Source organism: Mangifera indica, chromosome 4 (genome assembly GCF_011075055.1).
Source record: "Mangifera indica cultivar Alphonso chromosome 4, CATAS_Mindica_2.1, whole genome shotgun sequence".
Classification (NCBI taxonomy): domain Eukaryota; kingdom Viridiplantae; phylum Streptophyta; class Magnoliopsida; order Sapindales; family Anacardiaceae; genus Mangifera; species Mangifera indica.
Window position 1 is genome coordinate 2,058,311 of NC_058140.1, and position 13,868 is coordinate 2,072,178.

At 33.6% G+C, this 13,868-nt stretch overlaps 3 protein-coding genes and 1 pseudogene across 3 annotated transcripts; 2 read left to right on the plus strand and 2 right to left on the minus strand.

The window, feature by feature from the left end:
* Window positions 1-230: 230 nt before the first annotated feature.
* On the minus strand, window positions 231-884 carry LOC123212805 (beta-amyrin synthase-like). Its single transcript, XM_044632001.1, has 4 exons — window positions 761-884; window positions 599-679; window positions 411-494; window positions 231-321 (listed from the first exon to the last, which is right to left on the minus strand). Exons 1-4 carry the CDS (start codon window positions 842-844, stop codon window positions 310-312), a joined length of 261 nt encoding a protein of 86 aa, XP_044487936.1. The 5' UTR covers window positions 845-884; the 3' UTR covers window positions 231-309.
* Window positions 885-6,087: 5,203 nt separating this feature from the next.
* On the plus strand, window positions 6,088-7,438 carry LOC123214840 (zinc finger CCCH domain-containing protein 48-like). The gene has a single exon (XM_044634844.1). The coding sequence runs from the start codon at window positions 6,762-6,764 to the stop codon at window positions 7,215-7,217; it is 456 nt and encodes a 151-aa protein (XP_044490779.1). The 5' UTR covers window positions 6,088-6,761; the 3' UTR covers window positions 7,218-7,438.
* On the plus strand, window positions 7,289-9,516 carry LOC123213641 (zinc finger CCCH domain-containing protein 48-like). The gene is made up of 7 exons (XM_044633112.1): window positions 7,289-7,309; window positions 7,433-7,618; window positions 7,735-7,836; window positions 8,055-8,204; window positions 8,547-8,723; window positions 8,992-9,086; window positions 9,179-9,516. The coding sequence occupies exons 1-7, from the start codon at window positions 7,289-7,291 to the stop codon at window positions 9,264-9,266; spliced, it is 819 nt and encodes a 272-aa protein (XP_044489047.1). The 3' UTR covers window positions 9,267-9,516.
* Window positions 9,517-11,017: 1,501 nt separating this feature from the next.
* On the minus strand, window positions 11,018-12,265 carry LOC123214835 (annotated as a pseudogene).
* Window positions 12,266-13,868: the final 1,603 nt, after the last annotated feature.

Sequence of the window (13,868 nt, forward strand, 5' to 3'; positions counted from 1 at the left end):
CTATTAGAGATCCCTAATAATAGGATTCTCTCAATACAATTGTATTTGGTTACAATTGTTTTTGGAATGTTTTGAATTAAAACTAAGGCTTCTATTATAGTCTTTGGTAAAATACAAAAAAAAAAATAATAATCAATGTGGGATCTAAAAAGCCAATTTTTCAACAGTAATTAACTTGTTTCTATATTGATTTTCTCAAACATTAGTCTTGGAAGGCAACGAAACCCTCTTTCGGTATTCAACAAGAGCCCACAGTGGAAAAATATTTCTATACATTGCGTAATGTAACATGCAGTTCTTCATAAACACTCATGTAATTTCCTCCAAGCATTACATCATTTATTCATTAATTATTTATTGAAACATTTGAACTTAACATGTGCTGATTTTTTCATTTCTTTCAACTGTACCTGTTGGGGAAAATCACCATCTTCTAGTTGAGAATTAATTATCAACTTAGTTGCATGGTGAATAGGAGTTGGGTCTCTTTCTGCCTGACAATCCAAAGAACAATCACATAAAAACATAAATAGTACAAAATTTGTCTTGGTGCTTAAACATGAAAATATAATTTTGATAGCGGTTTATTGAAACTAACCTGTCCACCATGAATTAAACCCATTATAGCCCATGCAGTGTGAACTAAATTTGACTTGTTTCCTTCAAGAGGTATGTATTTCTAAATGCCCAAGACAACAAACTAGTACATATGTTTAGTATGTTGTAATACAGTAAAAAATCAATTGACACAAATACATACCTTTTCTGGGCAAGAACGATAACTTTCACCCCAACCACCATCCTCTCTTTGTGATTTAAGAAGAAAATCAACACCTCTACGCATAGTTATAGAATTGTTGTAAGTCTTGCCAGCTGCTGCCAATCCTCCAAGTGCAAACCAAGTACCATATGTAAAACAGACTCCCAAATTTCCATACCTATATATGTATAAATATATTCATTGAAAAAATATATATCAGGTAAAAAGGTTACTACACATTTGTTGTTTGTGCATAGTTTGGAAACTGAGATGAGGTTGAAATGGAATGTGGGTATACAAAGGGCATTTTTTAGTATGAGTTTATCTAATCAGACATCTTCTATTTGTGTGGCTTGAGTGGTGGTCCCATTAGGTAATTTAACAAATGTTCAAGAAGATAGATATTTTGTGTTGGTACAAAATTCTGGGGAACATATTATATGGTCACTAGCCTCTGAATCTATTATCCAAACATCTGGAGAAATAAAAGTATTAAAGCACGAAATCGTACCTGCGTAGGGAGTTGAGATGTCGTTACCCTTTGGTATCTGATTTAGAAGTTGAATCAGTTGATCATATTATTCAGATGAGAGTCTGGTTGTAGATCCTAGACTAGTTGAAGTAGTTTGATTTGCAGTGGGCCCTTCTGCCTTTGTTTTGCTGGATCCAGGACGACCATGCAACTTTCAGCAAGTGTCCTTGGTATGATTACATCATTTGCAATACTCACAATATAATTTTCCTTTTGTTTGGGTGGTTGATTGTAATTATTAAAACTGTTTGAGACTTGACGAAAATTGTTAAAAGTCTGGGTGCCAATTTGATTTTGTGTTGTGGATGAAAATAAGCCATTGGATCGCTTGACTCCATCCTGTCCATTCATCTTGCCATATAAATTAAAAGCTTAAGATGGCCCTAATTCATTTTCTTCTCCAGCTACCTGCTTCCTTTGATAAATATTGAGGGCAATCGCTCTTTTCTCCTCATCATGCTCGATGCTCCTCTGACTTTCATCTTGAATGGCAAGATGATATGCTCGTCGTAGTGATGACACCTCTGCAAAGGTAAGTATATGAGTTCTGAAAGCGACAAATCCCTCATTTAGCCCTATTAGGAAATGCGTCAGCCTTTCCCGTTCCTTTACACGTTGAATCTATCTGAGAACCTTTGATGGTGCAACGATTGACTCTTCGACAGAATCTAATTCGTTCCAGGTAGCGAAAAGTCTATTGAAGTAGTTTGTGACACTCTGATTTTCTTGTCGGATCTTTGCAAAGGTTTGTTGAACACTATAGATCTTCGCAAGATCTAAAGCTCTATACATGTGTTTGATGAATCCCCATAGCTCGTCGGCGTCTTCTATAGGTGGTAGGCCAGTTGCGATTTCCTCAGTCAAACAGTTGCTAATCCAGGCTCAAATAAGGGTATTACATCATACCCAAAATCAGGCAAGATCGGGTTCAGATGGCATAGGTACAATGCCATCAACGAATCCAATCTTGTCCTTTCCAATGAGCACTCTTCTGAAATCTCTAGCCCACTATGCATAATTCTCAGCTCCAGTTAACATTTGTTTTATCAAAACGAGTTCTGGTCTATCTGATGGTGAAGCATAAAGAACATCTCCAGGCTCCGATTTATTTTTGTTTGTAGGAATCAGGAGAAAAGCTGGCATTTGTGATGTTTCAGTAATGGATTCAATCGATATAAGATCAACGGATGTTGCTTTGATTGGCTTCATCTAATCCAGTTCTTCTTTATGCAGGTTAATGGGATATAAGTGAGGCTGTCTTGTATTGGAACTGAACAAAAGATTAAAAAATGAGCAATTCGGAACCTTGCTCTAATACTATGCCAAAATCTAAGAGAGCAGAGTTAGCTCAATACAGTGAACTAGAGAAGCTCAGAAAAAGTAAAGAAAGAATTATTGTTTTCTATTACTTGTATATACAATCTTTACATGCAATGACTTATATACTGTAAACTCTAATCTATCTTTGGTAATGAAATATAAATTATACAAATAAAGTTATGCTTTGAATGGAAAAATAATCTGCTAATCAATGTGTGATTTCTAATAATCAGGGATATGATTTCCAGGAATAATGTAGGATTTCCAGGGATGTGATATGATTTGATTTCCAATATAAATTACCAAGTCACATGATTGTGTAAGTGCAATTGCAAGAGCCATTTGAAATGAAGCAAGTAGATAATTTGAGCATGCCTCAACAATAAAACCTACTAAAACACACAATCAAAAGCATCAATTAAAGAGTTGAATCGAGGAATATTAAATTTTTTTTTTTCAAGCTTTTGTATGGACAATTTTGAATTTATTGCGAGAAAATTTAAAAAGAAAGTTCAAGTGACAAGTAAAAATAGACTTGATTTAAGTTGTCAATCGCGATGAAGGGTGAAAAAGAGAAAGTGAAGAAGAAGAGACTTATCAAGAGGCAGGAGAAGCTAGCATCACTGTAAAACGGGTCAAGTTCGGGTCGATTCGGTTTGAGAAGTTGACATTACTAGGTTTTTGTGGCAACTGGTCGGTGACACTTGACTAAATTTTAACAAAAATACAATTGTTTCCGTAATCATTGGAAAAATGGAAATTAGATTGTATTTCATGATTTTATAATTATAATTTGACTATATATTCGAAAAAAATAAATTAGATTATAATTTGATTGTATTTTATAATTTTAAAATACTATTTCAACCGTCTTTTATGGTAGATTCGAACACAATTGACTCAAAATTTGAGTCTATATTTGGTTTGAATAAATCAAACTTAAATTGAGGCTTCAATAAAACAACTCAATTCTAGTTCAAAAACACATTGACTTCATGGCATAATAACTATAATATTTTTCTTCTCTAATAATTTTTTGTTAACATGATGTGCATCATTCAAACCTATTTAAGTTTAAACTCGAATTAATTATTTCAAATTTGAGTTGAATTCAAATTTAATTTTAATTTTTTCAAGATTTAGTATGACTCAATTCTACTCAAATTCATTCAACCCTAATTATACAATTAAAAAACAATAAAAATTATAAATTTAAGCATTATTTATGATGTTTTAACATATAATTAATTAATTTTAAATAAGCACACGCATCTCTAAAAAAAATCATTATGATATTTTAGCCTGTTTTAATCCCAGACGGGATTCACGTGATCTTCTAATGATACTATCCATCTCGTTAGTGATTATCTAATGATATAGTATGTCAATTTGAATAAGTTCAAGCTGAGTATAATTCGAATTCAATTCAAACTCTAATTGGCCCTATATTTGGTTTGGATCTAATTTATTCATATTTAAACTCTTATGTTTTAACTTAGAAACCAGTCATTTGCTAGATTATGGAAAACCATGTATAACAAAAGTTAGATAAATATATGATTTGTTTATCACTATAGGTGGATACAAACCAATTGAACCCAAGCATTCATTAGCCTGAGTTTGGTAAAATGGGATCAATCAAGTTTGTCATGTCAAAGTTAAAAATAATTTGAATTTGACTCAATCCTTAAGTTTGAAGTTCAAAGCTTGCTTTGAGTTCAAGACTCGAAATCGTAGTTCAGAGTTTCAACTTAGATTTGTAACTCATGTTTGCAGCTCATTAACAAAACGATATTATTTTACCCAATAATAATAAGAACAACCTCATTTTTACAATTAGTTTATATTATTTGAATTGAGTCATAAGTCAAACTTGAATCAAATTTAATCATTCATTGACAGCTTAGTTTGGTCTCTACCCTATTTATCTCTCAAATTCAAATATGTTATTTACAATGGTGTCTGTTTTGCGCTATTATGGTTAGGAAGTTAATCATTTTAGCGCTTTTTTTTATCCTACACCCTTTTAATCTCATTTTTTATTATACATTTTTTGTTGAAACTTCAATTTCATACTCGGTTTACCCTAATCCTCAACCTTAAAAACTTAGTCTCTTTAACGGATCATACCTTTGTTAATTTATAAGTTTTTATAGTTTTTGTTGTTGTTTTGTATTTAATTTACTATAAAAATGATTTATTTATATCAAATCTACATTAGAATAAAAACGTACTTAATTTTTTAGATCGAATAAGTGAAAAACATAATATTTTAACTTTTTCTAGAAAAGAGTAGGTGGGACTGACTCACAATTTCTAGTATATTTAATTAATATTTTAAAAAGTTTATGTTAAACTGACCCACAAGTCTTACCTCAAGACTTCCAATGCAACTTGCATGGTCCATAGGCTTAACACAAGCTTGTAATCTTACGGATTGTGTCAAAAAAGGGGGTATGGGCTATGCCACAGTTGAGACTGGTCCTCATAATATGTCTATTAATAAGTCTATTTACTAAAAACCAATAGGCGATTCACTAAAAAGAAAACAGAAAGAGTTTAAAAGATTTGGAGACTTTTCATGATAAATAATTGGATTGATTACTTTAAGAAAAATTTTGCAAAATATTAAAAATATCATCTCCTTGCCACTTAAATAGTTAGACTAAGATACTATGTTGAGTTGAGCTCGAACATAAATCGGTTATGAGTTTGGCCTGAATCAATAAAACAACGACGATAGTTTGATTTGAGTTTTTCGAATTACTCTTAAAGGAAGTTTAAGTTCAATTCAGAGAAAAGTTTGAAACTTAAATTTGTTGAACAATATCAAAATGATATTATTTTATTAGTCAGAAAAATAACTTGAAACTTAACCGGTCTAATCTTAATTGGAGTTATATTTCCAAATAATAAAATTACGTACATTAACCATAAATACTAATTTTTATATTAACAAGAATATATCATTACTCAATTACATTGTAATACATAATTGTTAATATATAAATTATTGCTCATTATTAACATTTATAATTTTGCTCATTTTCGAAACCTCACTAAAAAAAATAAACACTCTGAGATTGGATCCATTTTGAGATTAAAGAATCACTACAAAAAATCAAACAGATTAGGGATTAAAAAACAATCCTTGATTTTATAACTCATGAAAAAAAAAAAAATTTGGATGGGGTTGAATACACTCAGTAGGCATTGAAATTTTCCGTTAATTTAAAATAAATTGTTGTAAAATTTATTAAAAATAAAAATAAAAAATTAATTATGAGAGATTATTTTGTCTTATAAAATTGATATTGAATTAGAATTAAAATAGGATTTGAAATTGGGAGCCGTTAAGCATGTGATTACGTGTCATACATCTGGCACTCGTTTTCTTATTCCAAACGGAATTCGTCAAAGTAACGGCTACCCAAGTGAATCTCTATACATGTGTGTCCGCTCTTCCGAGATCATAAAGACATTCGCCTTTCTTCTATTTTTTTCAAAATTCTCTGAGTTCTACTTTTTCGTGCTCTAAAATCTTTCTTCTATTTTCAAGATTCTCAGAGTTCGATTTGTTGAAATCTCAGGTTTGTGGAATGGACATCAAAGAAGCTATAATCAAGCTTGGATGCGTATTAGGGTTCTCTTCTCTTTTTATTATTATTCTTTTTCATAGGTTTGGTTTTAGAATTTTATGTTCATCCGTTGAGGTTGGTTAAGGAGATATTCAAGATTTCGATTACTGCTGATCTTGATGCGTTGCGGTTGGTTAGGGAGATAAGGATTGGAGTTTGAAGTTTTTTATTCGTGGAATATCAAGATTACTCTTCAAGATTTCGATTACTGCTGATCTACATTTAGTTTTACTTTTTGGGTAGGGTCAGGGTTTTTTCAATTTCTTTCTTCCAATGGAAGCATCAAAGGATTCGATGCAATTGGGTTCTTCGTCATACGTTCCTGTATGTTATTGGGCCTGGTTCCTTTGGAAATTTAGTTTTCCTTGCTTGTTACTGATTAACAGACAGAGATTGTGGGATTAGCTTCTGAAATTTGGATCTTTGATGGGATTTGGATTGTCTTTGAAGGAATGGTTAATATGTCTTTGTTTTCCATTGATTCTCTCTCTATATCTTTCTTTATTATAGTATGGAGGTCAAGGTGCCCAGGGGACTCTCATATCAAAGGGAAGGACAGCCTGCTAACCGTGCATTATGTAAATTCAATCTAGTTGGAAAGTGCAACAGAAACCCCTGTAGGTTTTTACATTCACAACCGCCAATCCTGACTGAACTTTCAAGCGCTTTACCAGAAAACTGGCCCTTGAGTGGCAGGAAGAATGTGTGGAGTTTGAGTGGCTCAAAAGATGGAATCAGAAAGACCCTCAATCATAACAGACCTAAGAACTCCTTGGCTTCTTCTTCTGGAAGTGTTGAGTCAGGAAACAAGATAAGTACTTTAAAGACTCCACCAAAGGTCTGTGAATACTGGCTATCTGGAAATTGTGTGAAAGGTGATAACTGCCGGTTTATGCATTCATGGTTTTGCGGGAATGGGATCTCAATGCTAGCAAAGCTTGATGGGCACCAGAGGTTAAGCTTGTGATCACTGATATGTTTTTTCAGGGTTATTTTAAAATTCTGTTTGGCCTTGAAGGAAGGAGATAAATTTAACAAATGTGTACCAGCTCCTTGATGGTTAATGGATATATTGTCCGGCCAACTACTTATTTTTTTAATTATGCTTTTACACTTTTTTCCCTTTATTTATGATTTTAAGAAAACTTATGGAATATTAAATATTTAAATGCTAATTGACAGGCTGTCAGTGGGATTGCCCTTCCTTTAGGGTCAGACAAGCTTTATTCAGGCAGTAAAGATGGAACAGTACAACTTTGGGACTGTCATACTGGTCAATGTGCCAATGTAATCAATCTTGGTGATGAAGTTGGTTGCTTGATTTGTGAGGGGCCATGGGTCTTTATAGGCATGCCCAATGTTGTTAAGGTTAGCCTATAGCTAAATATATATTTTTTGGTTTCCTTTACTATAATCAGTTCCCTCTTTAAACCTTTATAGTTTTGTGCTCAAAGTTAATTCTGCATTTGTTTGTGATGTTGTAGGCATGGAATATTGAGTCATCATCAGAATTTATCCTTAATGAACCAGTCGGCCAAGTTTATTGCATGGTTGTTGCTAACGACATGCTCTTTGCTGGAGCACAGGTAACATGAACAATTTAGATTCTTTTGACAATTGAAATGTTTTTGTGTGCTCATTATTAATGTAAGTTTTGTTGATCTTACGAAAGGAAAACTATCATTTATATTTTTATTCACCAAATTTTATGGCATGCCCTTTTTGTTGTTTAACGTGTTTCGTCATCATCTTTTTTGGTTATTACAGTGGTCTGAAAAGTTGATTATTTCATTTGATATTGCAGGATGGTGGTATTTTTGTATGGAAAGGCAGTCCTGGAGCTGAGAATCCTTTTCATCATGTTGGATCTCTAAGAGGCCACTCTCACACTGTGACATGTTTAACTGTTGGACGCAATATGCTTTACTCTGGTTCCATGGACAATACAATAAGGGTAAGTTGTCATTTTTAAGATTATCTTCTAGTGTTATGACTGGTTATTAGAAGGTGGATGCCTTAAATAAATGCCCAAGGCTATGTTATTTTAGAAGTCTATATAATGTGGTACTGCCCTTTTTACTCATGCAATAAATGCCCAAGGATAATTTATTTTTCTTATTGATTTTTCTTTGGGTTCTAGGCTGATGCTATATATCATGCCATTGAGCAGATGCGTTCTATTTAAAATTTTATTTTAATATACCTCTAATGTTGAACTTTTGTTTAACTAGTATTTTGGTTATACATATTTCCTCATGTGCTAATCTCTCTCTCTTGTCTTCCTTTCTTAAACTAGGTTTGGGATCTTGATACTCTACAGTCTGTTATGACACTAGATGGTCATACTAATGCACCATTGTCTCTTCTATGCTGGGATCAATTTTTGTTATCCTGTTCATTGGACAAGACTATAAAAGTTTGGGGTGTTGCAGGAGGCAACTTGGAAGTAACCCATACACATAACGAAGAACATGTATGTGGTTTCGTGATCATTTTTTTTTTCTACTGTATGATTTTGTTTGTTTGTGCATTTCTTTCCACACTTGAACCGTTAGGCTTCTTTACTCTAGTTCCTACTTTGTATATTTGTTGTCAGGTCTATTATATGTGATGCATTATAGTTTTAGGATTTAATAAAAATATACCACCTCCCATTTTCCGTCTTCTGCCTTCTCTGTGGCTTTAATAGCTTTGATGTTTACTCATTAATTGACAGTAATCTTGTAATATGTTTGCTACAGGGTCTGCTTGCGCTTTTTGGGTTGAATGATTTTGGACAACCAGTATTATTGTGCGCTTGTAACGATAATTCTGTTCACCTATATGATTTACCATCGTCAGTATCTTCTTCTTTAATTTATTAGAATAATTTACTAGCTGACATATATTTCCTTTTGGTTAACAAATTGCAACTTTTTTCTGACATAGGTTTATATATTTTCAAAACGGGAAGTTAGAGACATTCAGGTTGGTCCTGATGGCCTCATTTTCACTGGTGATGGAACCGGGATGTTAAGCGTATGGAAGTTGCTGGCAAAGTCAAGTGGATGAGCCTTCTCATTAAAATTTGTACAAGAAACAAGTTGCTGTATAAATTGCAGAGTTTGGCTGTATATGAAGAGGCATAGAAAGAACTTAACACTGGGTTTTTAATCCTTGGTGATTTTTTCTAATTTTTTTCATGGGTTCTGCTTTTCAGTCTGTTCAAATGTTTGTAGAATTGTATAATTTAATACTGGAATAAAATTATGTTGTTAGCCATCTCATTCATTCCATGGTATAGCTTTTGCTTTGTTGACAATACTGTTCACTTCTATTCCATTTACCTATGGATGATGATGTCTTCCTTGGACTTGTCATCATTACTCCTTCCCAGCGTAGCAAATTTTAAAGGTAGTTTTTTAATCGAGACCTTAATATTACGATATTAACTTGTTATAAGAAGCAGTTTCATGCGATTGTGTATGCATTTGCCTCTTTTCTCTTTCCTTGTGAAATTTTTTTTTTCCTTCTCAACAACATATGTTTATAGGTAAACATTTATGCGGTAAGAATCATGAACTATGTGTGAATTCAATCCGAATTTGAACTAGCCATTGAATGCATAATTTCCAACATGAGTTCAAGTTTGAGAAGTTAAGATTCTAAGATTAAGAATGAGGATAAAATTGGTACAAAGTTAAAAATTTGGCTAAAATGGTATAATAAAATAAAAGAATTAAAAATGTATAGACTTACCAAAAGCTATCTAAGTTCTTGTTGTTCATGAAAGATACCAGCACAAGAAGATACATCTAGTTTTCCCTCTGTATATTTTAATTTCTTTTTTTCCCAATGTTTCAATAAATTAAACGGAATATTTGTTATTATCAAGAGATTAAGACAATGAAAAATTACAATTAATAATAATAATAATATTTAAACCTTAATTGGGAAGCTTATTTATCTTGTCTCACTTGAATATTTATATTCTCGTAGTTGGTATGCTTCATTAACTTCAAGAAACGAAGTTTTTCTTCTTCGTCAATTTAGTTTTTTTTTTTTTTTTGAGATTTTGTGAAGATTTGAAGATAAAAACGAAGACCACATGCTTCTCGCTTTCTCTGTTTCAAAACTCAAATCAAAACAATCGATTCAATCAACTAGATCAAGATTTAATGAGCAAATATAGTCCAAAAGTTTTAAATTGATTTAAGCTAATGATTAGATCAACTTGTAGTATATCACAATTCAACAATTGGGTCAAACTATTACAATGATATCAACATGATATTATACTAATATTGAGATTCGATCAAATCCTAATTGTTGGGAAGGCATGCCTCATTCCATAGAGATGCATTTTCATTTTGTTATATATTATTCTAACTTGTATTTAATATGTTTTAATTAAAAATAAAATTATGCATTCTTAGTTTTGATATACAAATAAATACACACTTATATATATTATGTATAATTTTGATGCTAAAACATCAAAATTTGATATTTGAGGAGTTGGGTGCCTTCATTTTGGACTTTTACTAGAAATTCAACTAACCAAAACCACTTAATGATAATTTAAGTAATAAGATTATTAATCAAAATGCTAAAGAGTAATGTTATGTACTCAACTTTATGTACAAAAAATGACGTATCATTATATAATTAAATAGTTTAAATTAAATATTAAATAATATTTAATCATATAATGACATATCATTGTTTATGCATATAATTTAATTAAATGCTAAATATAAAGAGGGGAGGAAATTTTATGGAGGGTTCTTATTGGCTATTGTCAAACAAGCCTTTTTGAAGAACCCACTCTTCCATCATTGCCTGTGAGTTAAAGTGGCTGGTCGGCAGGCACAAGATGCCCAGCACCAAACAAAACAACATTGCTCAGACTCCCCCATTTCTGCACCCACCCAGCAAGCTCCTCATTAACTCGCCAGACTTTTCTTTCGGCCATCAAAAACCTCTCAATTCCTTCCCATTTCATTGTCTTCACCCAAGCCTCAGTTGACACCGGCCCATCTCTCAAATCAAAAGTACCCTTGATACAATAGCACCTTGGATTTCATGTGTCAAAAACTATGCTTTCTTTGGCCCCCAAGGTCCTTTTAACCTCAGCAATATTCATAAGATTAGTCACCAAGTATGTTTGGTAAGGAGCCTTTTTACTATAATCATCCAAAGTGGGTAAACCAGTCATGTTTTGCAACAACTGCAGAATCTCATTTTTTGTATCTCTTGCCTCACTCCAATTCCCCATTTTGACTAACTCAACTGCCCGCCATTGAACTTTCTCCATATCCCTCTTTTGCCTCTCATTGATCAAACCTGAAACATAAGCATTCAAAGCATGAGTATTGGCTTGAATTATTGGGTCAGTCAACCCATCACCAATGGCAACTTCTTGCAAGTTCACTCTTTTAGACTCTAGCAGCTGCAAATTCTTCTTCAAAATATAGTAACCAGTTGCAGGAACATACTTTCCTTTATAACTCTTGCCAGCAACATAAAGAGGTCTGTTTTTAAACAGGGGATCAGCTTCAAGAAACCCATTAGTGGCTTTAAAAAGATGCTTAGCAACAGAAATTTGATCCCTTGGGATTTCGGCATCACTTGCAGCAAAACTAAACCCAGTTCCGATGGGATTATCAAGAAAAAGAAGGGGAAAGATGCTGTTCCAAGAGCCCGAATTGGGTTCGAGTCTAAGATGTTTGACATTTTCACTCTGATAAGAGTTAACGCGCGCCAAGGGCCGAGTTCAAAAAAGTTACCAATCATGGAGGAGCAGCGAGGGCCACCCTGAAGCCAAATGAGAAGTGGGGTTTCTGAAAGTTGCGAAGTGGGTGTTTGTGCTTCATAGAAGGTGTAGAAAATGGCGGGGCCGGTGGCGGAGTTCACGGGAAGGTAACCAGACTTGGCGGGGAGGGCTTCATTGGGGAAGAGAGGAGACGATGAGGAGGAAATGAAAAGGACAAAAGTGAAGAGGAAGAGCAAATCAACGGTGGTGGTTAACTGCATATCGGTTTTGGGGAGTCTCTTGCCTTTGATTTGAGTTTGTGATGTAGCAAATTTTGTAGAATTGGTGGCTTTTGTAGGCAAAATGAAGAATAAGATTGGAGCCAATTCCGATTGAGTAATACTTGAAAGAATCATGTATATGGTCTCTATCTAAGCATATATATATACTGAATATGCAAGATAGAAACCAAAACTAAATTGCGGAATATTAAACACTAACCTCCAGCCATTGCTTGACGATTTGATGCAGAATAATCCTCTGGAATTGTTCTGAACCTTCGTCTTCCAGGTGATCTCTTTTTCTCATAGAATGGTGTATGTTTTCAGTGTAGAAAAAGCTCACCCAGGGACCCTATTTATAGCCTGAAGAAGCATTCTACCATCAAGAATGCTACGCAAATTGTGGAGTTATGACATGGGAGTTACAGACCATTACACCATGAAGAAGTAACTGCATGAAGCAGTTACCATTATCCCATGAAGAGGTAACTGCTGCAGTTACCATGCATGAAGCCATGAAGAAAGCAGTTACCATGCATGAAGCCATGAAGAAAGCAGTTACCATGCATGAAGCCATGAAGAAAGAAAAAACTAACATTCTCCCACTTGGTCTGTAACCCATCAATCCACATACTGAAGTAAAGAAATAAAATACATGAATCATGGCGATAAGTCCTCTAAGAACGAGTATTATCTTCCATGTATCACGATGTATTCATTCCTTTATGACTTAATGAATAAACCTTATGTTTATTCTAGGTCCAAAATTGATTATTTTCTCAACCAAAATGTGCACATAAAATGAGAAAACTTAATCAATTGAAAAACTGAATAATTTTATTATAGAAAATGTATATACATCAAATCACATGATGGAACTCACTACCATCACTATTACAACATAAGACCAACTCCCATTCGCTCTACATGATCCTTAAAACTTTTTGGTGGCATGCCTTTTGTCAAAGGATCGGCTATCATCAATTCAGTGCTGACGTGTTCAATGACCACTTTATTTTCTTTTACACGTTCCTTAATGGCTAAATACTTAATGTCGATATGTTTACTTCGACTACTACTTTTATTATTTTTAGCCAAGAAAACAGCAGCTGAATTGTCACAATAAATTTTTAACGGCTTAGAAATAGAATCCACAATCCTAAGCCTAGATATGAAACTCTTCAACCATACACCATGTGATGTAGCCTCAAAACAAGAAACGAACTCAGCCTCCATGGTAGATGTAGCAATCAATGACTGCTTAGCACTCCTCCAAGATATGGCTCCGCCGGCTAACAAGAAAATATATCCAGATGTTGATTTTCTTGAATCAACACAGCCGGCAAAATCCGAATCGGAGTAACCAACTACCTCTAAATTATCAGTCCGTTTATATATAAGCATGTATTCTTTGGTCCCTTGAAGGTACCGCATCACTTTCTTTGCAGCTCTCCAGTGGTCTATACCTGGGTTACTCTGATATCTTCCTAACATCCCAATAGCAAATGCAATATCAGGTCTTGTGCAAACCTGAGCATACATAAGGCTTCCAATAGCTGAAGCATAGGGAATGTTCTGCATTTGTTCCTTTTCAAGTTCATTT